Below are 26519 nucleotides of genomic sequence, written 5' to 3'. Positions count from 1 at the left end.
AAGTGCTGCAGTTCTCTTCATCTCATGAATCTGGAGGCTGAAATCTTTTTCGAGACTTGGCATCTAGTTGAAGAGGAGCGCAAATTTTTCGAGATCTAAAAATTCGCCCTCGAGCCGATATTGTTGTTGGGATACTCGAGCCTACGAGAAAAACACGTACCCCGCTTAAAATATGAATTCCCGCAGGTAAAACAAGGTCGAAAAATAATCTCCGAGTCTCATGTCTCTTCTGCCCATATGTCGAAGCGGATGTACAGGTTCACATTAGCGATTACGCTTGAATGCACCCTCAAATTCCCTAAATGAAACATACAGCCTTGATTCGAAGGCCATAAGATTCTTATTTAAAATGAAGTGAGATGGGCAATTTTCATCATTCGTCAATTGCATCATTCGCCGAGATGTGGTTCAAAACGCTCCTTGCCATTGCCACCATCGTTAGTTGCATTGGTGTGTAACAGACGACATGTTATCAATTTCATAAGGTGTTGGTAACAGTTTTCATATTTTTTTTTTATTTCTAGCTGCTGCTACGGTGAAGACTCCTCCATGCGAACGAAGTCATCGACCCTACATGCTGCCCGATACGGAATTCTGCGACAAATATTTCGTTTGCCAAGATGGAACGGTAAGCGTTTTCGGCGAAGGCAAATCGTAGCAAAAAATCTGTTGCGATTTTCAATTGCCATTTTCTTTTTACGCGTGTAATTAGGCAACCGAAGAATTCTGTGACGATGGGCTCGTGTTCGACGCCGATAAAGAAAAATGCGAACTTCCCCATGCCGTCCAATGTGGCACCAGGACGAAACAACGTAATCTTATTTTTGTTATTATTATTATTCTTTTATTTATTTAGTAGTAGTTTGCATAGAAGTGGTTAAGAAAGGATTTAAAAATTTTGGGACTTTTAAAACCTAGAATGATATATTAGTTAATTTGATTCTCTTTGTACTGTTTATAAAATTGTGGTGCGTTTTAGTCCTTATTTTTATCATTGATATGTAAGGCATTGGTTAGGGAATAAATTCACGTCCCTTAACCGTGTCGTACGCTGCTGCCATCTGGCGATCATTAGTGAACCGTTAGAACCAGCTTCAAGGTCGTTGTGCAATCACCTTGCTTGCAACCACTTTTGTAGCCCTTTTACTGCTATTCCTTTTTCGTAACCTACATCTAGTTCAGCGAAATGTGCTGATTTTGATGAACTAGATAAAGGTCATGTAAAAAAAAGAAAAAAAAAAATCAAGACCAGTTTCTAGAATTTTTGTAGACTAGTATCTATCCAGGCCTTATAGTCATGTAACAATCATATTCTTTTTTTTAAATAGAAAATCCCCACTCAACTTTAAATTGCCCACGTCGTAACGGAATGTACCCAGTGCCCGGATCGTGCGACAAAGTAAATAACATTATCGTCCTTGTTCGAAATTTTGAAAACATTATCCATTTACAATCATTCACATATGTAAACTGACAAATATCGTTATTATCAGTTCTATCACTGCACCGGCGGCCAAGAATCTCTTATTGCGTGCCCACCTGGTGTTATTTTTGACCCGTTAGTTGGAGCCTGCGTTCACGCCGACCAAACAAACAGGCCGAATTGCAGTGCCTCTCGTAAGTTGATGTCACATAAACGTGAGGCGTTTCTCTTGGTCCCACGCTTACCTCGTTATTTAATACAATGGAATGCATTTAATTTATAGAGTTCCTAAATTTCGTGTGTCCCAGTATTGGAATTGGGGCGAATCCCACTGCCCTTCGTTTCGGTGATCACGATCGCCTCGCCCATCCAAGGTAATAAATTATCATAAAAAAAATTATCTTTTTTTTTTTTTTAAATTCAGTTTTACTTTATCGAATGGCTTTTTCCATTAGTTCCTGCCGGCATTTCTACATGTGCCTGTCAACTGGAATGCCACGGTACGTGTTTTGCCTTACATTATTAAACGTTTCTACCTGAAAATAAGTTTCCCTCTAAACATAGATTTTAATCTCTATCTTCTCTGCTAGCCTCGGAGGATGTACGTTCGGACTGGTCTTTAATCCGGTGTCTGGTCGCTGTGATGAGCCTCAGAATGTCCGTGGCTGGTAAGTTTTAGCAACCGTTGTCTAAATGGGGCCCCGCAATGGGACTAAACAAAGTGCCAATGTTTCTTATTAAACTGACGTTTTGACATAGTGAAAAGTGGTATGGAGAGGATGATCCGATTGAGGAGGATGGCCTTTCCGAGGACTCGATCTCGCCGTCACTCGCAACTAAGAAGATCAACAACTCAGCTGTCCGACCATCAACTGGAACGGTGTCTGCCAAAGCCGAGTCTGAACAGACGGTGAAATCCAGCCAGCAACCATTGCGACGTTTGTCTAGGGGAGCCAATCTATTTGGCCTACTTTAGTACAGACCGTATCGTTCTGCTCAATCCCTTTGTGAGCATTGACTAGCGTTTTGATTCAATCATTCCATTGTCTTATCGCATTTTTCTTGTTTCACCAGGTTTCTGTATCATTTGATTCGTTTGCAATAAAAATTCTATTCGACTAACTGGATGCCTTGCGATTGTTTAGTCTGTTTTTTCGTAGAATGAACCAACATGAACTAGGTGTTTGAAAAGGAAAAAGAAAGCTTTTCCGACAGAGGCGTGGCAATCGGCTACAACTGGCCATCGGGAAGGCAAAGCAATTGCAAAAATTCAGCTTTACCTGCGGTCATCGCGTATTTTCTAATGTAATTGACGTATGTTTCATATTGGCTCTTTCCTCCTCCGGTGAATGAGAGACTCACCGATTCACAAAATAAACCATAGCTCTGTGATTAGAAATCATGAATTAAAGAATTATTTGTATATCGTTTCCCACGTTTTCCCCTCAGCGTATTTGCTGCTGACCAGTTTGACTACTTTCACTCAGCGCAGAAGGTGACGCGTGAGTGTCTTCTAAGTCCCTCGAAAAATGCAAGGCATCGGCACTGAGACCGAAAACGTTCAATGAACACACCCGTGAAAGTGAGCAGTGCATATCACCATTTTGGCCAAAAAAAAGATTTAAACGTCTATTCGTTGTCAAAATCGCACTGATATTTACTATGACGTTGTTAACGTTGGTGGCCAAGTAAGCCTAAAGGGAAAATTTTTTTCGTCCAGAAACAAAGACGATGGGATTCGTGAAGTCCTTGAATATGAAATTGAGAATTGATTCGGTTTGTCTGTGGGTTTTTTTTCCTACGTCGGCTTACGATATCACGTATAATAATAGGGATTGGCAAATGATTGTTACACGAGTGTATACGGAACTTCTTCGAGTCTCTCGCCCAATGTGAAAGGTGGCTTTTCCGTTTTTCCCCTTCTCCAGACTTCATACATTCTAACCTTTTTGGAGAACGTCATCGTTCGTTCGAAGTAGCGAACCTTTCTCTTTTCCCTTTTTTTTTATTAAAAACCTTCGAGAAACTGCATTCAACTGCAGTTTGTGGACTTAACTCAGCACCAGTGTGTGGAAGACTCGCAAGTGAACAACACCTCAACGTACTCATTCTTACAAGACATGGCCGCGTTGCAGCTTGTTATTACATTGGCTTTTCTCGCCTGGGCTCAAGGTATTTATTTTCTGTTTTCATTCATTATTTTCGCTCTATGAGTTTACATTGTCGGATTCGCTCCCCTCCGTCCAGCCAACTGCCCGTACCCGAACGGCTATTTCCCCGATGCCTCTCGATGTGACAAGTTTTTGGAATGTCGTGACGGCGTTGCCGAAGAGGTTACCTGTCCCGATGGTCTTCTGGTGAACGAAAAAGCTGCTGCTTTCCGCTACCCATGCGACTATCCCACTGAAGTCGACTGCGGCAAGAGAACTGAACCTCGTAAGTCCGAATTTTAACAGCGTTCGATATGATTGGCAATAATTGCGTGCTAACATTTTGCGCTTGGTTTCATTGTTTAATTTGCTTGTAGCTGCGTCTCAATCGTACGGTAACTGCGCCAGAAAGTGGGGTATGTTCAAGATTGGAGATAGCTGCGGTGACTTTGTTAATTGCGTCGATGGAGTTGAGCACGTATTCAAGTGTCCCGAAGGATTAGCCTGGCACCCGACTCTTTGGCGCTGCGAATGGCCAGACCAAGTGCCCACTTGCAACGTGGAAGGTATCCCGTTTTTGGGCTTTGCTGTATATTCAACATTGCTGAACAATTTCAGCACACTTTTACAAATTTTGATGAGTTTTTTTATTTAATCAATTGTTATACGTGTAATTGATAGCATTCCTTGGCTTCAAGTGCCCAACTGTTGATGAATACGTCGCTTCCACCAACCCCGTCTACCCCCACCCGGTAATCAAATAGCACCGTTATATGTTTGATTTCCAATCGCCTCTTTAACCAAAAAAAAAATGAAATTGCTTTTTTTATCAAATTAATCAGAGTGACTGCGCCCGATATTTCGTCTGCGTCGAGGGAAACAAACCACGCCTGCAGATTTGCGGAGCTAGAACGGTATTCGACAAGGCTATTGGCGCCTGCGGAGCACCTGAGAACGTGCCAGCTTGGTAATTTAAATTTTAAAACATTTCTTGAAACTATTTCTGACTTTAGTCAGTTAGACAATAGTAATGCTTTAAAAAAAAAGTGGAATGCTACGTTATGTTTCTTTAACTCAATTTCTTAATCTTTGTTTAGTGCCAACTACTACCCACCGGAACCAAAAGAGACCACCTACTGAAAACGCTTCCATAAAAATCTATAGGCCGCAACTTGTATAGCAGGGTCAAGGGAAAAATTGCGAATCGAAATGGATGAAGAGCGGGTCGTATTAACGTATTGTTCTGTCATATGGTTTACATCGAATACACAGTCTTTTGTCTAATTTTAATCAAATCAACGTTTTCCCTTTTACGCGCAACTCTGCGTCCAAAATGGTTTTGCGCCACCTGCGGGACTGATGCGTCACTTGTATAATGAATGATTATCCAAAACATCATACGTGATTTATCAAGTCTTCACCTTTTGATCTGCCACTGAAGGTTCAGTGCATCACAAAGAATGAGTGATAATAAATCACGTAGGGTTTGAAAAATCCGGCATGAAAGGCCAGACAGTTAGTGCTGCACTGGTTCTCACAGCCGACTCACCATTAATGCATTGTAGCTGCCATTCATCTATAAGATGTGAAATGTAAGAAAGCCTACTCAACTGTCAACTGGTGGGTGAGAAAAGTTGGGCAACAAATGTGATCTCCCTCGTATTAGACAAGAAAGTCTGATGGAAAATGTTTAATAAATTTTTTGAAAAAAGGGTTCTAAGTAATCGCACGTTGTAAAGTTTATTTGTTTTTTCTATGCCACTCTTTTACGTTTCTGAAAATAAAACCAAACTGTTCGTTCGATATCGAATGGAACATGATATCAAACAGCTCAATGCCATTGTGATACTCGAAGTGTACTTACTTTCTCGCTGTTCAATAGGATCAAAAAGAATATTCATAATCAATGGATATAGAGCATTTATAAGGAAGCGACGAAGGGCGAAAACGTGAGATGAACAGGAGACACATGGAACAAAAGGGTGTATGGTCTCACACACGATTTAAATCAAAACGTGGTTTTAGAGAACTTACGTAAGGGTCTCCTCTGAATTGAGAACACGCAAATTTTTAGGCGAAACTGTGCATTGATCACGTATACCGTTCATTTGAGTGTCCTTGTTGAAATATCAAGGACTCTGATGTTTTACAGCTCTGCTGTAGAAAGGAGGCCGGTGTTCACTTCAGTCGGACAACAGCTAAATGAAATGATTTGGTTCGCCACTTGTGTCACTTGACGTCCTTTTTTTTTCTCTTTTTCTTTTTAAATGCTTTGTTTTTCTAAGCTTCTGCGGGTCGGTAGATAGCCAACTTTGATTAGTGCTGCCCCTGTATAAAAAAAAAATAATACGATAGGGCACACATTTCTAAAGAAAAGAAAAACAATAGAGCGTGAGAAACTAGTAGGCGATCATTGAGAGGCTGAGAACAAACATTCCGAAAAAGAACAACGTTTTTGAGTTAAAACTAGAAGAAATTGTAATGTAGTCTCGTTCCTGTTCCTGTCTAAACGGATTCGCGTCTACGGCATACATAAAACAAGCGCTCGCGAAGTTTAAAGAAAACGGCGGGGAGTTGGTTTTGATCTTTTCTTGGTTTGTTTTGCGGTATGACTCGAAAGCGTGGAACTTTGAGAGTCGTGTCTCTTGGAAAAATAGATTGGGCATGCTTCTATTTTATCAAAGGGGCTACACGGCTAAATGTTTTGACATTGATGATTCCGAGAGCGAGGCTCTGTGTCATTGCCAAATAAGATTTACATGCACTGTTTGCCATTTACCATTCGTTCTTTTATTGAAATCTATTTTCTTCTCTCAACGCTTATTTGTTGGAACAAGGAGGAAAACTACTGACATGTTCCCAGGCAACTTTTCAGGCTATCGATCAGGCCTGCTTTCGGGAGATACAAAGTCATTTGAGAAATTCACGACTAGCATTGTATGGTTGATCAATATTGGTAGGCCGTGTTTATACCACTACCCTTCGTATTGGATATTAGTCTACATGTATACGTTTTTCAATATTGATGCGGAAAAGGAGCCATTTGTGTGTTTGACTTTATGCGATGTCAAATTATGCTTTTCAAACTCGTGAAAGACATCGGTGTTAGTGGTCGAACACGCCACCTTTTGAAGCGGATGAACTGACGCCAAATATAGAAACAAATGGCCTGATTCTTTGTTTTTCTTGTTCGAAGATGTATAGTTTTTTCAACAGAGCTTGGTCTAAGTACCGGGAACGAAATTCTCTTCGTCTGCGTCCACATAGTGTTTTTTACTCCTAAAAATGGACAGCTTTACCTGTCTGTGGCATTACTGATGCTAAGCAGCAATAAAATCAATATCCAGTCGACCAGCTTTCATATCATTCGTGTGATGATTTTATACTAGAAGTCACCGCCAATCAATCAAAAGTTAGATGAATATTTTCGATGGTATTCCTAACCGCTCCTAGGGTGTTTTGCACCTCGCAATGTGATGTTAAAGAACTGAATTATTCGATGATTCGAATCTCGTTGACCATCGTTGATTTATCTCATACCCTATGAGCATTTCATTATGGACTCTATTCAACAGGCAAAGGGCAAAACCCATTTCAATTTTAGGAGCGCTTTCTTTGTAGTTGGTTGGTCGGTTGCAGTTTCCAACGGCAGTTAAAAATGAAAAACGATTGAAGAAGATAGCCAAAAGTGCCAATGAGATCACGTAAATTGAAAAACTCCTCTGCATTTTAAACCATTCGTTTTCGTAGAATATGCGAGGGAATTTTATATCCTTGCCTTTGTAGGGTTAGAACGAATAAGTTCACTTTCCATTGCAAATTAAATACTATATCGAACAGTTCCTTATCTGAAACTACGTGGAAGAACGGCTTTAATAAAAAGACACGATAGCAACTCCAGTTGAGTGTAGGCTTACAGGTTATCTGGACGCAGGAGGGTGGATTTTATTTTCCTGCGTGCTTTTTAACAAAATATTCTGTTCTTGTTTGGACCATGTGCTTTTAACGCATGAAAGTGGCACTTGGGCTTTCGGAATTCTTAACCCTGTATCATAGGTTTTCAACAGCTTTTTCCGTACATAAATTTTAATTACGGGAAAAAAATGAACGAAACCATGTGCAAACCGAAAGCATCGGATACCATCACGATACGCAGTAGATGCATTTATATATATAGACATATACTGGGGGGACATAATGGGGTTCTACTAGGAATCGACAAATTTTGAAAAAAAAATTGCCAGTCTTTCTTGCATACACGTTAGAAAATACCGTAAAAGAGTACAGGCTTATTGTTATCCTATAATTCCCATTTTCTCCTATTTTTCTCAGCATCTCTCCTGTAGGTCCCTTACCTGGAACTGCCAACGGCTGGATATTTTCATGCTACAATTATATTCAAGAATAATAGCTCACGTGATCCGCTTACGTTGTTGTTTGTGTCCACAACTAGTCGTCGATGAAAAAAAAAAAGCTCGAGGCCCATAGCGATTCAAAAAAACCGTTGGCACGCAATCACTTTAATGCCCTTTTTATATTGTTATAAGACGTCAGTGCGATTCTTCACCCTATACAGAGATATCGATTGTGGAGGAAGCGATTACCTTTGCTATGGATGGCAGTTGGTTGATTGTGAACAATCTTATTATTCGCCCATTTAGACGTTGATGGGTTGAACGCGCGACTCAATTTGATTTACTTATAGCACCAAATTCACTTGTATTATCAGGGATGTGGGCGAATGGAAAAAAAATCGTCGCTTATTTCGTCTTCGGCCGTTGTCTTGATCGACATCGTCAGTACCCTTTTGTTTCCATTTCCGGGGTTAGCGCTTGTTTGAAAAAAAATCCCATCTTATATCCGCTGCACGTCTTGGGGCCCGGCGGGGTATATAAGGGCAAAACCCAAATGATGTGCCTCTCTTGTCCCAGTAGGCCATAGTCCCGAGTTCCTGCCTTACCGAACGAGTCCTGGATCCCCTCTCTCCACCCTCTTTGCTTATTCTTTTCTCAAGCTGCTCCCCATGTAAGTTTGATCGTCGAGTTTTCCCATTTATTCCTGCATTGCGCTGCACTTGCTCTCAGTTGAAAGGCCGACACGCAACCGACAACAACCCATCCGTGTAGTGTCCAGTGTTTTCCGTGTGGGGATCCCTTGACGTGCGTGTGGATTTTATTTCCCCTGCTCAGTATTTATATAAGGAATTCTAGTTTGACGACTGATTAGTTCCCGTTTTATGCTTCGTCGCTTACTCACTTTCCCGGCACAGTTCCACTTAGGAATACAGTTTCGTCAATCATTTGGAAACGTGAAACCGTGAATTTTTTTAGAGGAAAATTTCAATTTCTGGAAGAATCGTTTTTTTTTTCCTCACACTTTTCCATCCTATGTTAGACATCAATTGAATGACAAGTCACTGAAGATTTATGTACAAAGTGATACCATAAGAATTGAGATACTTTCAAACGAAGCCTCCAAAGGTGTTGACTGTTGATCAGGTAGGTCGCAAAGCAGCTGCTACTCGTTTACGCTTCGATTAAGAGTGATGAATCATTGTAGCACGGCTAAATTAATGGCATTAAACAACTTCGCAAGTTGCTCTCTACGGTTCACTGCAATGCTTGTATACCGTTGAATCGCCTAGATTTGAAAGGAAGTGCCATTTGCGGAGATCATGAAAAATGGACTAGAGTATAGTCGGTTTACATTAGGTCAAGTCTCAATCGAATTTAGCTAAAAGAGTGCACAAAAATATAACGTTGCGCTCCTAAAAAAAAGTCAAAGAAAACGGTAGATTTCACTTGGGTGAAATATAAATAAGTGCAAATAAAGCAAACCTCGCCGCACTTACCGCCAATGAATATTTGATCTCTGCTTTTTGCGTTACTATTTTAATACCTTCAGCTCCATCGGTTTTCTAAAACGAAATTGATGCAAACAGCTATAGCAGAGTCATATGTGTTGCAGGGAAACAGTAAAATCACCAATCGCGTTTCTTAAATGAACGCATAAAGCGATGTCGGTCGCTGACGCAACATCTGACCTGTATCGCTCTAGCCATTTCATGCCATTTGGTTGTCGTCTGGGCCCTCGCAGAGCTCCCGACCAGACGTTATTTCAAGTCTTATGGTTTCATTACGTCCGCTGTGTCGTTGGATCAATGTTGTACTACCACAATCTAGTACGGCATATGTCGCACTAGTACTGGATTGAAGCCCTGTTGGTTTTATTCTGCGTATTTCACTGCGATGGTCAAACCCTCCCCACGTAAATTGCCAATACAGGTCAATCGCCTTGTCTTTCCAAAAATGTTGCTGGTCTTTCTGATTTGAAAGTAAAATGATTCGCCTCGTGATGGACCAATTCAACATGCAAAACTCGCATAATGTGTTCGATTTAATTTGCCACTGGACATGAGGATCGTACAACCGTAATTTCCAAATAGCCCCAGTCCAATAATCGTCAAGTTGCTTGGTACACAATTTTTCCCAATAGGAAATCAATCATTCAGCATGCAGGACCTCCATCGACTATTTACTTTTATTACAGCCGTTTTTTATTTATTTATTTTTTTTTTACGGATTGTTTACAACTTAACTACTGGCAAAACAACGGTTCTTACTACACAATCATTCTTCAGATTGGCGTATTGGACGTTGTCCGAAGTTTAGGAGTTTGGTTTCGGAACCACGTTTTTTTCCAGAAAGGCTCACGGAAGAAATACAGGATTTGTTACTATGCAAGAATTTGACTTAATCTCTGTAAACGATTTAATGACAGGTTTATCGTTTCGTATACGACGCTAATGTGGAGAAATGAAATAAGGTTTCCTGATTCTGTCTTTTAGGACCAGGCAAGAATTAGGACCGATACGTCTTACATGTCCGCCATGGAAGATCGTCTTTAATTTTGACAAGAAGATGTGCCACGCCGACTCTGCATTCATATCTTCATTAGCGACGATGCATAAGTTGGCTGTCTTGGTAGCCGTCATCTCCGCAGCTTCAAAGTCATTCGCTCTCAATTTAGGTATATTTTTGTTGTGGGAATAAGAGTGGTTGGGGAGGGAGGGTGGGGCAATTATTGCATCTGTCATGGTGAATCAGACCTACAGCTTGCAGACACTGTTAACTGGAAATTAATGCAGACACCTTTAGGCTTCAATCCTAGATTACTGAAGATGAAAAAAATTACCTTGCGTCTTCAATTAAGCTTCCTATATATTTTTTTTTCGTTTATTATTATTTTTTCACTAGTCATGCGTGTGGGTTGAAATTTTTAACTGCTGAAAAAGAAAACTGTATTGTAAACTAACGATAATTTTTTTTGCCCTGCTGTCTGTCATGTTAAGGAATGCGCTGACAGAAATTGAATAAGATCATGCTAGTTTTGAAATGCCCTTATTGTGTAATAAGTTTATTAAACTGCATGCTGGAATGCATTTGTCGGCATCTGCGTCGCTTACTAAACGGCGAATTGACTTATGTTCAATAACGTGTGATTTTCTATAGGTTCGTGCAACGCATCGCTCGGCCTTGAATCGGGCTACATCAAAGATGCGGCCATCACGGCTAGTTCATCTTATGATGCCAGCAACGTCGGACCTCAGTTCGCTCGGTAGGTCTAGAGAATCATGTTCGCCGCTGTACGTCGGCGATTATTTTAAAAACGCTCCACGTTAAACATTTCACGACCTACAACGAACATGTATAATATCGCTTACAGACATGCACGTACCTGCTCGCTCAGTAAATTTTACATTGTAATGCTCTAATTGTTTATTTTTAAGCGGTCGTGGAGGGGGGGGGGAATAAGATAATTAAGCCCAAACAAATAACAAATGTTGCCTTGCATCATACCCGCATTCGTGAGGTTTGTAAAGAATTGGGGAAACAATGGTATATGTACGATTGTTACATTTATTAATATTTTTGAATTTATGTCGATTCTAAGGTAATTTCCCAAAAGGTCCCAATAATCATCTTGTTTACGGTACAATTTTTGTGGGTAACATCCAACTATGTGATGAAAAGGCGCTATGCGTGGTGCCTGGTGTACTGACAAAACGGAATAGTAACCCACATTTCTATAGTCTCCGTTCATGCTGCAGACTCTTTCCTACAAGCTTATACAACACCTACGACGAAAATCCTTTGTTCGACTTTTGCTATAGCCTTTTAGATTTTTTTTTACACGTACATGGCTATACGTACAAATGCCCGTAAATCAACAAGGTGTTCTTTTCTGAAAACTTTTGATATTACCGTGTATACACGTTGAGCAAGAAACGTAGATCATGCTTAGTGTCCTTGCCTTTTTTATAGTTGTACTTTTTCTCTGGCTGCTGGCTGCGCTGTAAAATACCATCTGCGACCATAAATATATATATATATAATATTATCAGATTAAACAAGGACAAAAATGGAGGAGCGTGGTGCCCCAAACAGCAAGTGATGCGCGGAGTCAAAGAATGGATTGAAATTGACCTCAAAACGATGCACGTCATTTCAGCTATCCAAACGCAGGTGACTTGTGGCATCAACAGCTAGAAAATGAAAGAGAATTGAGTGTACTTTGCCTTGTAATTTGACAGGGTCGCTTCGGCAATGGACAAGGTCAGGAGTACGTTGAACATTTTAAAATTGAATATTGGCGACCCGGAATGGAACGCTGGGTCCGCTATAGAAATCAAACGGGCGTTGAAGTATGAGAAAATATATTAAATTTTATTTTTCGCCTCTCGATATAAGCACGTTAACCGTATTTTACGCACTAGATTTTCACAGGCAATACCAACACCTACATGGTGACATCAAATGATTTAAGCCCAGTTATACTCGCAGCCAAGATCCGGATCGTCCCGCATTCTATACATCGCAGAACAGTGCGTAACAGATATGTGTATTTTCGCAGTCTTTGACCATTTTTTTTTGTGATTGTGAACTTTCCAGGTCTGCCTTCGGCTAGAACTTTCCGGCTGTCAGTTCGAAGGTAAACGGTTTTTCTCATTTTATGCCATTTAGTTCATTGTACTTTTAGCTTCTAAAAGGAATCACAATTTTTGATATTATCCTCATAGAGCTTTGCGATAATTGTTAGCTCTTCCTTGATATTCTCCTTCAATTAAAACGGTTTATTAGACCGAACGTTTACCAATAATCATTCGTTGTTTTTCAGTATCCTTCCTTATTTTTTTTTCATCCGTCTATATATAGAATTTTGATGAGATAGCTAGATTTATTGGAATTCTTAGAAAAACATATTTTGCCAATGCACAACTGACATGTAAAGCTATTTATTAATACAGACGGAGTTGTTAGCTATTCAGCTCCTCAAGGCGATGTTTTCCGTAGCGTTGACCTAATCGATGAAAGTTATGACGGAATAATAGAAAATGGATTTCTAAAGGGTGAGCAACAATTTCTTAGATTTGATTCCTACGCAAGAAATTCTGTGCATTCAACAAGTACAAATGGAAATCATTAACACGCATTTATTTTTTGTTTGATAGGTGGACTAGGCCAGCTCACCGATGGACGCATTGGAAGTCACGGCGTCGATGATTTTGGTAAAATTTAGTTGTGAAGCAATGCTACGATGTTAAAACAAAACTCACGAGTACCGCCAACTAGTTCTACAAAGCGAGCTACAGTGGTTTTGGCTCAATCAAAACAAATAGTAGTACGTGGCCATTTTTCTTTGACAACAGGTTACGAATGGGTCGGCTGGCAAAATAAAACGATCGTGCCTCGTCTCAGTCCCTTAGAACTGACTTTCGAATTCCAGGGGGTCCGTAACTTCTCGCGAATCGATGTCTTTGCCAACAACGACTTCCACAAAAACATCCAGGTGGGTTAGGCAAGCTATTTTTTCAGGGCGCACCGTGCTTTTTTATTTTTTTCGCTGACCCTGTCACGCTCCACATGCTATACAATGCAGCTCTATTGATTTTACTTCACAAAGACCTGAGCAATGCCCATCACGCCCAACTATCTCACTCCCCCTCTCTCTCGCCGCAAAGGTATTGCCTGTGTATAATGGTGGAGAGCCAGCAAACCTGATCGATGTGCAAGGTGGAGAAAAAAAATCGTGTGGGGTTTCCTTTCGATTAAATCTCATTTTATAGTGGAATGAGTGCGACAACCCTTCGTTTGAAGCTCAACCATAGGGGAAAGTGAACAGACTTATTCGAGTTATACGGATGCTTTAACATTAGTCGTACTGCATATGTAACTGTTCACCTACGCTGATTCCACTCGATCGTATGCTCCAGCATCGTCAGAGCAGTAATTGAATTAGTCATCTCATCAGCTTTGTTTGTTTTTTCTGTTCGAAACAGACGACTTCGCTATTGTCCACTAGACTTCCATAATTGAATTGATTAAAGCATGTAAGCCAAATTGGCCTTTCCTTTGGTTCATTTATTTAATTGCAATTAAAGCTTCATAAACGATGTATGACTCTCTGTTTGATATTTTATTTTAATCTTTTTTTTCAGGTGTTTTCGGAGTTGCGAGTTCTGTTCAGCATCGGTGGTCGCCAGTTTCCTTCCAGCAGCAGCGTCATTTATTCCTACATGCCCGACCGTTTCCTGGCCAATGCCCGCAACGTATCGATCCATCTCGGCTTTAAAATGGTACCGTTCTAAATTTCTAGATAATTGCCTATTCCCCTTGCATGGTTACGCTCCATCAACCATTCCCATCCCATTCTTTGTCGCGTCAGTTCACCTATTAATGATTCCGTTTTACAAAATTGATTAAGAGGTCATTTTGAATTGGTTACAGGCACGTTATCTCAAACTACAATTTACGTTCGCTGCGGAGTGGCTTGTCATCTCGGAGTTGTACTTTACGTCTGGTAAGCACATCCGACTTCACCCTCATTCAATATGTTTAATCTAAAAAAAAGACGCCAAACATTTAGCTTGATGTTTGGCTTACAAAAGGCTTGTTGGCCCCTAAGAAAATCGGTATGTGTCAAATTCTGTTCAAAAATCTCAAAGAACTTTTGAAAATAAAAAGACGATCTTCTTGACGGATGAAGCTATAACTTATAAATTGTCAAGTCTTAATCGCATCTTCTTCCTTCTGTCCGTCGGGTGCAGAACAAATCGATGGAAACTTTAGTGATGACGTTCGAGTCAGGGGACGCCAAACGGACGAGGGATTCTTACAGCGGGACGCAGTTGCTCACATCAAAACGTCAGAAATCGAAGACAATAGTAAGTCACGAGACTATTTGTTAGTTTCGAATGTGTTGACAGTTGCTTCCGTCTTCAAAGTGCGCATTTGATGCTGTACTTAAATTTACTATGGCTTGCAATGTAGCAGAGTTATTTGAATTTGTCATCGGTACGCTGTGAGTTTTATATATCAATTAAATTTAATGTATAAATATGACGCAGTTTGAATTGGGAGTGTAGAGGTGCCAAATCCAAATGGGCATCAAATGCATGTGTTTTGTGCTTCTCTGTTCCAGTTTTGGCCGAAAGTGACAGTTACACGGGAATTATTATCGGGGTCATGACTTCAATCATCGTTGCATTGGCACTCGCGCTCGCCATCATCATTTCGAGAAGTGTACATAACGTCAGGCAAACCGTGAGTCGATCAGTTCTATCTCCGCCATTTGGAAGAACAAACCCGGTAATCTAACCTCCTGTTTTAGGTTGAAAACGATCATTCTGGCACAGATCAAATTTTAAAAAAACCGATCCTTTTTAAATTTTTAGCAGAATTTCGGTTTGGTTGCAGAACACAACAAATTAGGTCCACATTTCGGAACGCACAATGATTCCAATTACGAAGCGGCGATCTACTCCCCCATCGGGCAGCTCAACCCAACGAATTTAGGTAGAAACAGTTCCTCCACAGAAAATTCTTCAACTGTTTACAACGAGCCATTCTCGGACGACTCGTGCTCTGTTTGCTCAAGCCGGAAACCAGAAACGATGTCAAATCCGCCAGTCAGGAAAGTCGTCCCAGGTGAATAGAGCGCGATGAAATTTAGACAATTAGATTTTAAGAAATCCTTTATTATAAGATGAATAAAGATGTGAAAAACTAGAAACCTTCTTTTAACTGATTATTTTTTAATAGCCCAACAGGATTACGATATTCCGATCCGTTTACTTCCAACTGAGCGTAACACGATCACGTCGCCGTCGGTGAACGTCTCCTTCATGTCCCGGCTCTACACGCATATGAATTGCATTTCGAATTCCGCCAACGAAATGCCTCCATTCTTTTCGCCAGACATGGGCGGATTCTACGCTACTGCAGACTTGTTGCAACAGCAAACTGAACCATCGTCAACACGTTGCACTTACACACGATTAGCTGAAATTCCTTCAGCGACGTTGAATCGTCTTGAACATTTATCGAGCGGGCAATTCGGCGCTGAGGTTTGTTTCTATTTTCGCCATTTCCTTTGTTCTGTCATAAAATCCGAACAAAAGGTGTGATAAGATAAAAGGGGACAACAAGTTGCCATATGAAATCACAATGTTTGACATTTTTTTTTCCAGCGCACAAGACTCGAGGTTGGCTATCAACGATTTTCATCGGGCACTTGATTTATAATAGAAATCACCGGTGTGTGTAACTATGGTAGCGCTGCCGTTGCTAAGGCACACCGTGAATTATATAGCAGCTTATCGATCTATCACGAGGGATAGAAAGAACTAACAGTAGCATAGCCAAGCTCAGGTTGTCGTACGAAACCTCAAATCCTCTCTTGTTTGTGATTGCAGGTATATTTGTGTCAGCTGATTGATGACTCAACGACAGCAAGCGTACTCACTCGTCACTTCCCGTCTTACTGGACAAAGTAATGACACAATAAACCTATATAGTTCAGCTTACCGTCTCCCTTATAACAAAACAACAAACTCTTATAACGTATCAACTTTATGAAGCAGCAATGAGACATACGGATATTGCTTAATAGATTGACCTTGTCTTTGACATTTTGACAGGGTTGACGTGGACAAGGAATGCCAAGTGCTAAGCGGACTGCAGCACGACAAACTGTTAGCGCTTCTCGGCATTGTATCGTTAAAACATGCCGAAGATGGGGTCTCCTTAGTATATGCCTACGGAGACGTTGGAGATATGTACCAGTTTCTGCAAGATCATGTCGCAGAAACGTCGTCCCTTAGTGAAAGGAGCCTTAGGTAAATTCCGCAAAATACCATCATTTCTAATTGTGTGTCTGTCTGTGTGTGTGTATTTCTCTTTAATGAACGTGTGTCAATAATCGTTAATATATAGCTACGGGTGCCTTATCTATATGGCTAAGCAAATTGCGGCCGCGATGGAGTATTTGGAAATTCGGCAAATCACTCATCGAGACTTGGCCGCCAGGTACTTAAAATAATTTCTTATGCAGGGCAGACACTTAACATCGCGTTCTCTGTGGTTGGTAGGAACTGTCTTGTGGAAGCCAATTACGTAGTAAAAATCGCGTCTTTCGACATTAGTAGCAAACGATATCCAGCCGATTACTTTGCGATGGATGACGGTCGATGCATTCCTCTTAGATGGATGGCGTGGGAAAGTGTTACCCTGGTAAGCATTGCTTTGTAATTAACCTTTACATGATATATTAACAGATTTCAATGCGTTGTATAGGGAAAACATAGTTCAGCTAGCGACGTCTGGTCTTTTGCCGTTCTCTTGGTAGGAAATTTCAGATTTTTGTACATAAAACGCTCAAAATGCCATAGATTAGTGTGTAAGTGAATTATTGATTTTTTTTTTTTTTTAAATCCAAGTGGGAGATACTGACGTTCGCTCGGGATCCGCCCATTGAGGCTCTAACAGACAAAGAAGTGCTTAATTTGCTATTGCATTACCAACAACATGAAGGGGGATTCAACGAGGTTAGCTACCGTTATAACGTCGTATGATTAGAAAGCTTTATTGCATGCCGATTATTCAAATTCTAAACCTGCTTCATCAGCCTTACAAGTCAATTTGAACATTCTCAGTAGTACTATAAAAGTTGTTTTATTTTCGGCTATTTTCGACAACAAATTTTATGTAGATGTTGCTCGCCAGCCCGATCCTTTGCCCCAAGGAGATTTACGATTTGATGTGTGAATGTTGGAAGTGTAACTCTTACGACCGGCCCACGTTTAAGGAGATTCACATGTTTCTGATGCGCAAAAATTTAGGTATGCCTATTGTAAAGTCATACTTGCATATTTTTCATTTTGTTAATACTCTAGAGTTTAAAATTATTCGGTTCGTAAAACCATTCAACTTTTTTAAACGTTTAGGATACCATCCCAACGATATATAACCTAGCCAAAAGTGAAACGCGACAAAAGCATGAAACTGAAGTAGACAGCGCAGCGGTAACTTCCTAAATATCAAAGGGAAGGCTAAGTCAACGACCATCGCATTATCTGAATTTGAAAACTATGTGTCTTCACTAGTATTATATGAAAAATTATTTTGCTTTTCTAAAAAAATTCAGCTGCAAACTGTGCAGTAAAAAGTATATCATGCGATTGTTTTAAGGTAGGGCTTCGAACTATAGGAAGGCCTTGCTGTCATTGATCCTATGTCTCATCAGTAACTTTTTTTTTCAAGTGGTCGTTGAAAAGTTCTGGCGCAGTTTGGATTTTTCTTTAGTTATTTTTGGAGAAATCATTTTCTATCTTGTATTGGAGGGTTAAAGAAAAAAGTCTGTTCCTGCTGTCCTCTAGCAAATTCGGGGAATTGGCAAAACGGCTCGGAACTTCCAGCATGGGCTGCATTATTGTCATTTTAAAGAAGCGAACGTTATTAGCTAAAGCGACAAGTTACTCCACTTGCCAGTAAAAAAAAAAATAATAATAAAAAGAAAGAAAGAAAAAGAACTTCAATGCCACTCAAACTACCAGAACAAAAGTCACGATGCTTGTGGTAGCGGCTATCTACAGGCACAAGCCAAATTGACTTCCCAAATATGTGCAGAGTTCACCTTTTCCAAGCATTGAAAACCGAGGTGCAATAGGATTTTAAGAATCCATCCAGAACGTGTTGTTTGCATCTGTTCCTATACAAACACCACTTTAATCATGTCTTAGCCGTTTTGATACAGTTGGTATAACACCCACGAAAACTGTCCACAATTGTTTGGTTTTAAGTTTTTAAAACTAGATGATGCCCCGCTTTTCTGTAACGAGTAGCTAACATACTCACCCGGTAGCTTGCCTTTATTCGAAATAGGACAGCATATTTTACACATCAGATTATCGTCTCACCTTGGCACAAGGGTAAAGCAGATCATTTATGCAAATGGTTTTATTTTTCCTCTGTTTCTTGTGAATTGCTAAGCGACTAGTGAAGTTTCAAAACAGTTATTATTGCACGTTGTCCTACTGTAAACATTCACAATCCCATAAACAATACATTAAGCCTTCCAATGTATCACATCTTTCGTTCATTCGCTAATTATACGAAACACACTGGCTCACTTTCGGATTGGATTTCCTTACCACATCTAATTATACAAACCAGAAGCCAAAGCTTGGTACTGCTCTTATGGGACACGAACAATATCGAATATTCAAAGGGAAATTAAGCATACCAGAAAAGCGGACAACGATTGCTTCTCTGTCCCAATCTACTAAAAATTAGGCTGTTAGACATGAACTGTTAAAAAACGAAACGTAAGTGTCTATGGTCGGATACGGAAGTGCTTTTGCTTTCCGTGGATGGCCGAATGAAACAGGGAAATCTCAGTTTGGATAGCTCCTACCATTTTCAGCATGTTCAAGGATTTAATTACATTTTGAATTCCCTTTCAACTGGCTATGTTACCATCACGCCGCCAGCTGGCGGAGCTCTTCCTATGGCGTGCATGGCACATAGTGTCTTATGTCTATTGACTTGTCACGTACTTATCTGGCGGAAATGAAAGATGCAATGACGATACCAGTGACGTTTCCCCTTCATTCAGCAGTGTTATGTTACCAATATGTACACGAGATGAAGCTTCAATCTTGTAAACACAAGTGGAAAAAAAAGTAAGCAATAAAATTTGGATTTCAAAATATTTAATTTTTAATAAAGAAATTCGCCGCAATGATCGACGATGATAAAGTTCCGTATATTTGATACAGATGGCTTTGGGGAAAAGGCACCACCTTAAGGTTTTCAACGGTATCCGTGACCTAGAGAGTGCGAAACTTGATTCATATAACAAGAATGATGTTGAAGATTATAAATTTTCCTCGATAACTCAACGAAATGCATGAAATAAAATGGGGACCTCTTCGGGAAACAAGTGGTCATAGCTACCTCGTAACTAAACTTGGTAGCATCACGCTTGCATATGGACCAGAAGTAATGAATGATAATGGACGAATAGGTGATGCTGTGTATAGTTGCAGAAGCAAACCACGTATGTAACTTAAGAAAGAGTCAAAGCTGATAAAAGTTTTAACTACTACACCTATCACAAAAAATGGCTACACTGCCTCACAGCAGCCCCAATACATAATGGAAGGAAACCGTTATTGGGTACGATGAAGCTTTGGCTTAGCTAGCGTGTACTAGGCTAAGCCAAAAATTTTCACTGCAATAATGCCTTGTTTTTAAATGCCAGCCTTTGGTCGCACCACGCCGTCAATCGATTTGTTCATTTTCTTTAAAAATATAGCAGATCTGACTACGGAGGCCTTAGAGTTCTGAAAATCGTAGTGTACGGATTCAGGACTGAAATATTTGCACAGTTCAAGAATATTCCACACAAGTTCTTGTTGAAACTTAAAACACGATTTACGTAATATTCACGGAGTTGTGAATCTCTCGGCTGGCTTGGGGTGGAACGCTTACATTAGCCTCTTTCCTTAGTGTTTTCAACCTGAGTCAACGGCAGGAAAATAATTTGAAGTGCTTTCACAAACATACGCAGAAAAAAAAGCAGAACGGCAAGAAAGCTGGTCGACCAAACAGAGAAATATAAGGAATTAAAACAGAAAGAATTCTAAATGGTTTACCGTTACTTGCTCTTAGGGTCGCTGAACAGCGCCATAGACGGTGCACCAGGGCCTAGGTTACGCATCCTTCATTCCCTGCTAATAAACACTGAAGCCGACACCGTCAATTGCTAAACCTTCTACACGGTGGCGACATAATTGCTAGGTTACTGTTGAACTGGATGTTCAACATGTGTTCTAGCGCGCTTGATTATTTGGTACGTGAACATTGAAATATTGTATTGTTATGAAACGAACAATTTCCCTTTTATATTAACTATTGCTCAGTGTTTTCGTGTTAAAACAAAAATACCAAAGCTATGGGCCCACTTTAAAGTGGTTCTTTTACGACAGAATAGTTTGTTCCCGTGGTCAATTTTCCCCAATTGACAATGGACCTGTTTACGCATTACTGCATTACGTAATGCATCCGAACTACGACGAAAAAAAAACCATACTTAAATCAAAGTATTATGAAACCAAAACTCAAAGGAGCCGAAGCTTAAAATTATGTTTTTTAATTTTTTTAAGTGTAGAAAACAAGAGCTATACTATGCGTTTGTGCATAGCTTTCAGTGAGCGCCGTTCAGCTGCATTTATTGGAATATTAAAAACATCAGAATGTTTTTAAAAACAAAGAAACATTCTATCAACAAAAATTTAACAATTGACATGGTCTAGATTGAAAAAAAAACTTATTTTTTTGTCACCTTGTCTGAAAATGATATTGGTCGCAAAAAATAATGCCTGATGCATCCGAATCGGGATGAAAATATGGGTAGATTGAATTATAATAGCAAAGAAAGATTTAACAACAACGTAGATGAAGGTTTTGGTATGTCTTTTTTCCCTCTTTACGGATGGGAAGGTCACGATATGAAACGATGCGTTCGTCAGCAGATTCATCATCGTCGGTCTTGATCGTTTCGTCCTAGAAGGTTAACAAAATAAAAACAGCCAATTCTTCAATCCGAAATCGACAAAAGGAAGAAAATGTTCTTCTCATCCCCTTAAACAGAAATGCCTTATGCGGTAATAGAAGGACTTCAACGTAAGAGTTTTTGCCTCTCACAAAGGAAACTTTTTCTCATCGTACTCATGAATTTAAATACATATCGTTAATATAAATATGTGACGGAAGCGCGCCGACGTTTTGAATTGTACGAGCAACAAGTTGCTTCTTGTGGAATTTTTCAAAAAATTTATTAATAGTCATTGTGCTGTGCCTGTCTTTCGTTCTGCCTTCTGATTATGGTTATTACGCCCTTATAAAAACCATGATCCAATCGAATTTATACGTTAACAGTTCCACTTCAGTGCCAATGCGATTAAAAACAACCATCTTTAAATGGTTTAGCTCTGTTGAATTCTAAGGATTGCCACATTCCGTTCTAATAATTAAGGAATTATGGTCGCTACTGAAGTCGGCAGTTCGAACAGTTCTATACGAGTTTTTCGACCGAAAGGTGCTACTAAAACATAGATCACAAAATCACACATTTTCGGTATTTTCCTTTTTTTATTATTCAAATAAGGGAGCATTTGAACAGTTTCTGGGTGAAACACGGGTAGCCTAACATTTTCATAGAGTAGACGGTAAGATTCGGTGCCGATATTATTCGGAAGAAAACAGATGTGAAATTCTATATGAAATTTTGCAGAACGAGTCAGCTAATAGAAACTCAATCACGACTGCTACAGTATCTATTCCCTCCCCAAATTACATTACGTCATTTTGTGGATGACGACCAATTAATACACTGCATGATGGCCGTCTAAGCGACACGTGATTATGGCCTCCGGCAAAGAAGGAAGAGATCCATCAGACCCGACTAGCTGGGATGCTCGCTAAAAACACGACTAATACATTTGTGTACATCCCACCACAAAAGTTGAAATAGCCCACGGGGTTCGTATGAAACAGGGAGGGAAGGAAGCCATATCATTTTTTGACTTACGAAATCAGCTAATGAGGTCGCGTAAAAAAAGAATCTGAGTTGTGTCGATTTCTTTTACCATTTTCATCCAAGTGTGCCTGCTGTTGCTGCAGCGCGATCTGACGGTCCCTCTGTTGCTGCAGTACGTTGCCATTGCGATAGTTTAATAATTCCTTTATATGTTGCACAATTAATCCAATGGCCACTGAAAATATAAAAATCCATTATGAATATTAGTTTGTAATCCATAATATAGTGTTTTATACTATGATCCATAATTAGGTTTATCGAAATAAGAGAACTGGCCGTAATTCATGACATATGTGGATCACAACGCCATCCAAGAAATCGAACTATCGCTGCTTCATATGTACGCAGAACCCCATTTATTTTAGCTAACCGTTTATATTTTTTAATATATTTTAAGTTGAGTCGTAAAAATATATCCGGAATCGCTGCCCTAGTTTGACGTACGTCGACATGTACATCAATAACAAAGAATTCAAGTCGATCATGAGCTCTACAAAAACGATTTGAACAGAATGTCTGAAAACGCAGACGCTCTGATGAGAAAAGATTCAACAATAATGTGTATTATCGGTCCATTTCAATTACAGTCCCTTCACGAATTCAGAAATGAGGAAATCCAGCAGCGAAACGTCACAATTGAATCACAGATCTCTGAGCTGTCAGATTTTTCTTTCATCTTCCACTTCGTGATGGGAACATATAACGCAAAAATATTACTTTTGATTCGGTACACCAATGAGAAAAAGAGAAAATTAATAAGGCACATTTCAATTGTCTGAGAAAAAAAAATTCAGACAAAAACGGATACCGTGAAGAACAATTTACATGTTCTCTTACAAATCAAAGGAAAAGTCAAATGGGTATGATAATCGGAATGAGGATTTAAAACCATCGTATGTGAGGTGTTATAGGGAACGCATAGCAAATGGTAATGAATTGGGGCGCCTTCATTTGATTGGTAAGTTTAGCATCTCAATTCCCTAACCCCTTTTACGCATTTCCCGAATGAGCTGTACTAGGTCCCTGGATATATCTCATCTTCAAGAAGACATCATAGCAGCACTTTGTAAATAGGATCCCCTACGTCCAGTCAGATTTGCGTTGCAGATTACTATATCCCTTATGTGCTGGACGATTAGTCCAATGGCCACTGAAAATAAAAATACAGCCTATAGCATATATATGCCCTATAGCAAACCGATGAAGGATGATAGTAAATAATTTTCACTATGCGAATACTAGAAATGGGATACGATATTCTCTTGATGACAGAATTGTGCCACCATTCACGAAATAATTTTTAAAAAGCGTTCCATTGTCAGTATTTTCAGCATATCATAGTTCTTCACCCAAATTTGTTTCTTTATACTATATCGTACTCCAACAAATTAAACAACTAATTATGCTACTGTACCAATTAAACTGACCTGTGTTGTCTGCCCCACGTGGAATAATGACATCAGCAAATTTTTTGGTCTAAAAACAAAATTAAATCATTAATTTCCATAAATTGCAATTCTTAACTTTTACTGTTCTATCTATACATATCGACTAAACATAGAATTATCAAAACTTTACCGGTAAACAGAATTCCTCGAAAGCGGGTTTAACTAGTGTGGTGTATTGAGCCAATACTTGTTCAAGGTCCCTTCCACGTTCCCGTATATCGCGAAGAACTATAATAAAGCACATCGGTTATGATTTCATTTGAAATTAAGCAATGAATACGAGACCTCTTCTGGATAGACGCGTATCAGCATCAGTATCAACGAACAGTTTCATATGGAAAACTTCTCTTATCTCAGGAAAATAAAAAACCAATATCCCTTCAAACAGTAGTACATCAGCAGGGTAAATCGTGACAAATTCATCCAATTTTCTGAAAACATGATCTGGTATAAATTATTTGGCTGTTTTAACACATATATTTTCACACCTTGAGTTGGTCTTGAAATCATAAACAGGAATTTTGCAAACTCTTCCATCCAAAATATCTTGAAGTGTCTTCAAAATCAATTGATTATCGAAAGCATCTACAAATACAAAACAATAAATCAATAAACAATAAAACTTATCCTGAAATAAAACTATTTAAAAATTAAACCTAATTCATGCAAAACAAACCTGGATGATCAAAATTAAAAAGCCCCTTGGATGCTTTAATGCTTTCTGCAGGATTTAATTCTCTATAGAAACTGTCCTGGCTGATGCAGACAACTTGACGTTGTCTATGGTCTATTTCATCTGGAATAGTTAAAGTAGATCATGAGTTTTTTTTTTTACTGATAATGCAGCCAGCAATTTTAACTGACCTTGTCCAAGCATTTCAATGATTCTTGAACAAACTGTCGACTACGAAGTTACAAGAAAAAGAAATATGGTCAGAAGAAATTTATATATAACCTATGCAACATAATACTTTGCCAGATGCTGTCCCACCGGCAACGCCAATTAAAAAAGGTGTTTTAGTTCCATAACCATTGAAATTTTTTAAACCATTATAGGAAAATCTTCTATCTGCAGCCATTGCTGACATTAACAGAGTACGCGGAGGAAAGAGAAATTTCTGAGAGTTTTTGCTCCAGGTTCCTATGCTAAGACTAACTACCGCATGGCGTATTGAAGCCATTCTGATCGATACCTCCAACGTTGCGGTTTACGATTTTTTTGCTGGAAAAAAAACATAAGAAAATTCGTATATTTACAAGCATATCGGGAAGAACAAGATGTTTAACGAGTTTTTATTACATTTACATACGCGACTTACGTGCAAGTGCATTTTTAATTAACACACTATGACACTACTATCGCGGCAATGAGGCAACATTCACAAACAATTTTGTCAATTTCGAATTTGAAATGGAAAAAAAAAAAATATTCGCACCTTGTTCTTTACAAAATTCTTTTATTAAATACCATGAATCTTTCTTACTCTCCATATTTCACCATTGAAAAATCATCTAATAGTACGATAGGCTGCACCAGTGCTTCCTATCTTTTTTTTTTTACGCTGTAGATACAGTTACTGTAAAAAAAAATTTTAAATACAAAGTTAAGTTAAGATATTTTGTAAATACCGAAAAAAATGCTTCGATACAAGATACTACCGAAAAAACCAGTTAAGATAAGATATTTTAAAAAATTTTTAAAAATTCTCATTTTAGGCTAAAGATAAGATAAAATAAGATACAAGATACTTAGTAATAACGCAAAACTAAATAAAAAAATTCGAAATCGAAGATTAATTGAAATTCTGGGTTGCATCAAATTTGTAGCTTCATAATTCATTTATTTTTGATCCACATCCGCGAGACAAGGGATGACTAAAACAATGAGACCCGAAAATTTTATTCCAAATAAATGAACTTGTCGCCGCAAGATGGCGTCGAAAGTATCTTGTATCTTTTCGGTAACTTTAGGCTAAAATTGGCTTAGCATAAGATAAAGATACTTTTTTTTGGCTCAAATTGACGCCCGATACAAGTTATCGAAAAGATGCCGGAAGTATCTTAACTTTTGCCATTCTATCTTATCTTTTCCGAAAGATAGGATCCACTGGGTAGAATGAGTTGTGTAAAAATTTTGCTTTTATTTCTAGTTTTTGCTGTTAACTTAGCGAACAACTGAAATACAATCTTCAAAGAGATTACCTGAAATAAATGACTTTTATTATGCCTGAAATATTTTCATTTTACTGATAGAGAAGACATAAGAGGAGGCGCAGCCACCACAGTATCGATAATTTAGTTATTTCAATTTATCGATCGATTTCCCTGATTCATTATTTGTAATATCATGGCTGCGTCAGTTGACGAAACTTTGAAATTGTTGAAACAGTTGAATAATACAGAAAAGTATTACATTTTTTTCCAAAATAAAATGTTTTTATGTAAGATTAAAAATATAAATAAGCATTAGCTATATCATAAATGTGCCGTTAAATATTTAAAACCTCCGCGCTTTGACTTGACTCCTCCCTTGCACGCCCAATTCATGTCCAATAC

General features: G+C 39.1%; 4 protein-coding genes across 7 annotated transcripts; 3 read left to right on the top strand and 1 right to left on the bottom strand.

Annotated features, from left to right (window-relative positions):
- Positions 1–148: 148 nt before the first annotated feature.
- On the top strand, positions 149–2545 carry LOC130687843 (protein obstructor-E-like). Its single transcript, XM_057511001.2, has 9 exons — positions 149–450; positions 525–628; positions 713–812; positions 1329–1399; positions 1494–1617; positions 1707–1797; positions 1879–1923; positions 2014–2091; positions 2183–2545. The coding sequence occupies exons 1-9, from the start codon at positions 360–362 to the stop codon at positions 2397–2399; spliced, it is 921 nt and encodes a 306-aa protein (XP_057366984.1). The 5' UTR covers positions 149–359; the 3' UTR covers positions 2400–2545.
- Positions 2546–3435: 890 nt separating this feature from the next.
- LOC130687828 (protein obstructor-E-like) lies at positions 3436–4857 on the top strand. Its single transcript, XM_057510982.1, has 6 exons — positions 3436–3595; positions 3671–3859; positions 3951–4139; positions 4255–4325; positions 4416–4540; positions 4671–4857. Exons 1-6 carry the CDS (start codon positions 3544–3546, stop codon positions 4711–4713), a joined length of 669 nt encoding a protein of 222 aa, XP_057366965.1. The 5' UTR covers positions 3436–3543; the 3' UTR covers positions 4714–4857.
- A 4088-nt stretch (positions 4858–8945) lies between these two features.
- Positions 8946–19002, top strand: LOC130687835 (discoidin domain-containing receptor 2-like). 2 transcript variants are annotated; one of them, XM_057510992.2, is made up of 24 exons: positions 8946–9071; positions 10421–10602; positions 11085–11190; positions 11978–12098; positions 12167–12277; positions 12350–12457; positions 12525–12564; positions 12881–12982; positions 13085–13141; positions 13283–13422; positions 14072–14209; positions 14361–14433; positions 14681–14797; positions 15055–15221; positions 15311–15560; positions 15675–15979; positions 16328–16404; positions 16553–16750; positions 16848–16940; positions 17003–17144; positions 17208–17255; positions 17351–17458; positions 17623–17752; positions 17858–19002. In XM_057510992.2, exons 2-24 carry the CDS (start codon positions 10494–10496, stop codon positions 17878–17880), a joined length of 2763 nt encoding a protein of 920 aa, XP_057366975.1. In that variant the 5' UTR covers positions 8946–9071; positions 10421–10493; the 3' UTR covers positions 17881–19002. The 2 variants fall into 2 exon arrangements, with proteins under 2 accessions (XP_057366975.1, XP_057366974.1); XM_057510991.2 differs by having other exon boundaries at positions 8947–9071; positions 15308–15560; positions 17858–19001.
- A 2305-nt stretch (positions 19003–21307) lies between these two features.
- LOC130687837 (uridine-cytidine kinase 2-like) lies at positions 21308–25153 on the bottom strand. Of its 3 annotated transcripts, XM_057510996.2 has the most exons (9): positions 24935–25153; positions 24828–24867; positions 24640–24759; positions 24452–24548; positions 24249–24394; positions 24094–24191; positions 23943–23991; positions 22565–22690; positions 21308–21479 (listed from the first exon to the last, which is right to left on the bottom strand). In XM_057510996.2, the coding sequence occupies exons 1-9, from the start codon at positions 25142–25144 to the stop codon at positions 21454–21456; spliced, it is 912 nt and encodes a 303-aa protein (XP_057366979.1). In that variant the 5' UTR covers positions 25145–25153; the 3' UTR covers positions 21308–21453. The 3 variants fall into 3 exon arrangements, with proteins under 3 accessions (XP_057366979.1, XP_057366978.1, XP_057366980.1); XM_057510995.2 differs by lacking the exon at positions 21308–21479 and having other exon boundaries at positions 22068–22690; XM_057510997.2 differs by lacking the exons at positions 21308–21479; positions 22565–22690 and adding an exon at positions 23243–23665.
- Positions 25154–26519: the final 1366 nt, after the last annotated feature.

This window comes from Daphnia carinata, chromosome 2, assembly GCF_022539665.2.
Source record: "Daphnia carinata strain CSIRO-1 chromosome 2, CSIRO_AGI_Dcar_HiC_V3, whole genome shotgun sequence".
In the NCBI taxonomy this organism is placed as follows: domain Eukaryota; kingdom Metazoa; phylum Arthropoda; class Branchiopoda; order Diplostraca; family Daphniidae; genus Daphnia; species Daphnia carinata.
This window is presented reverse-complemented; position numbering and strand designations above follow the sequence as displayed.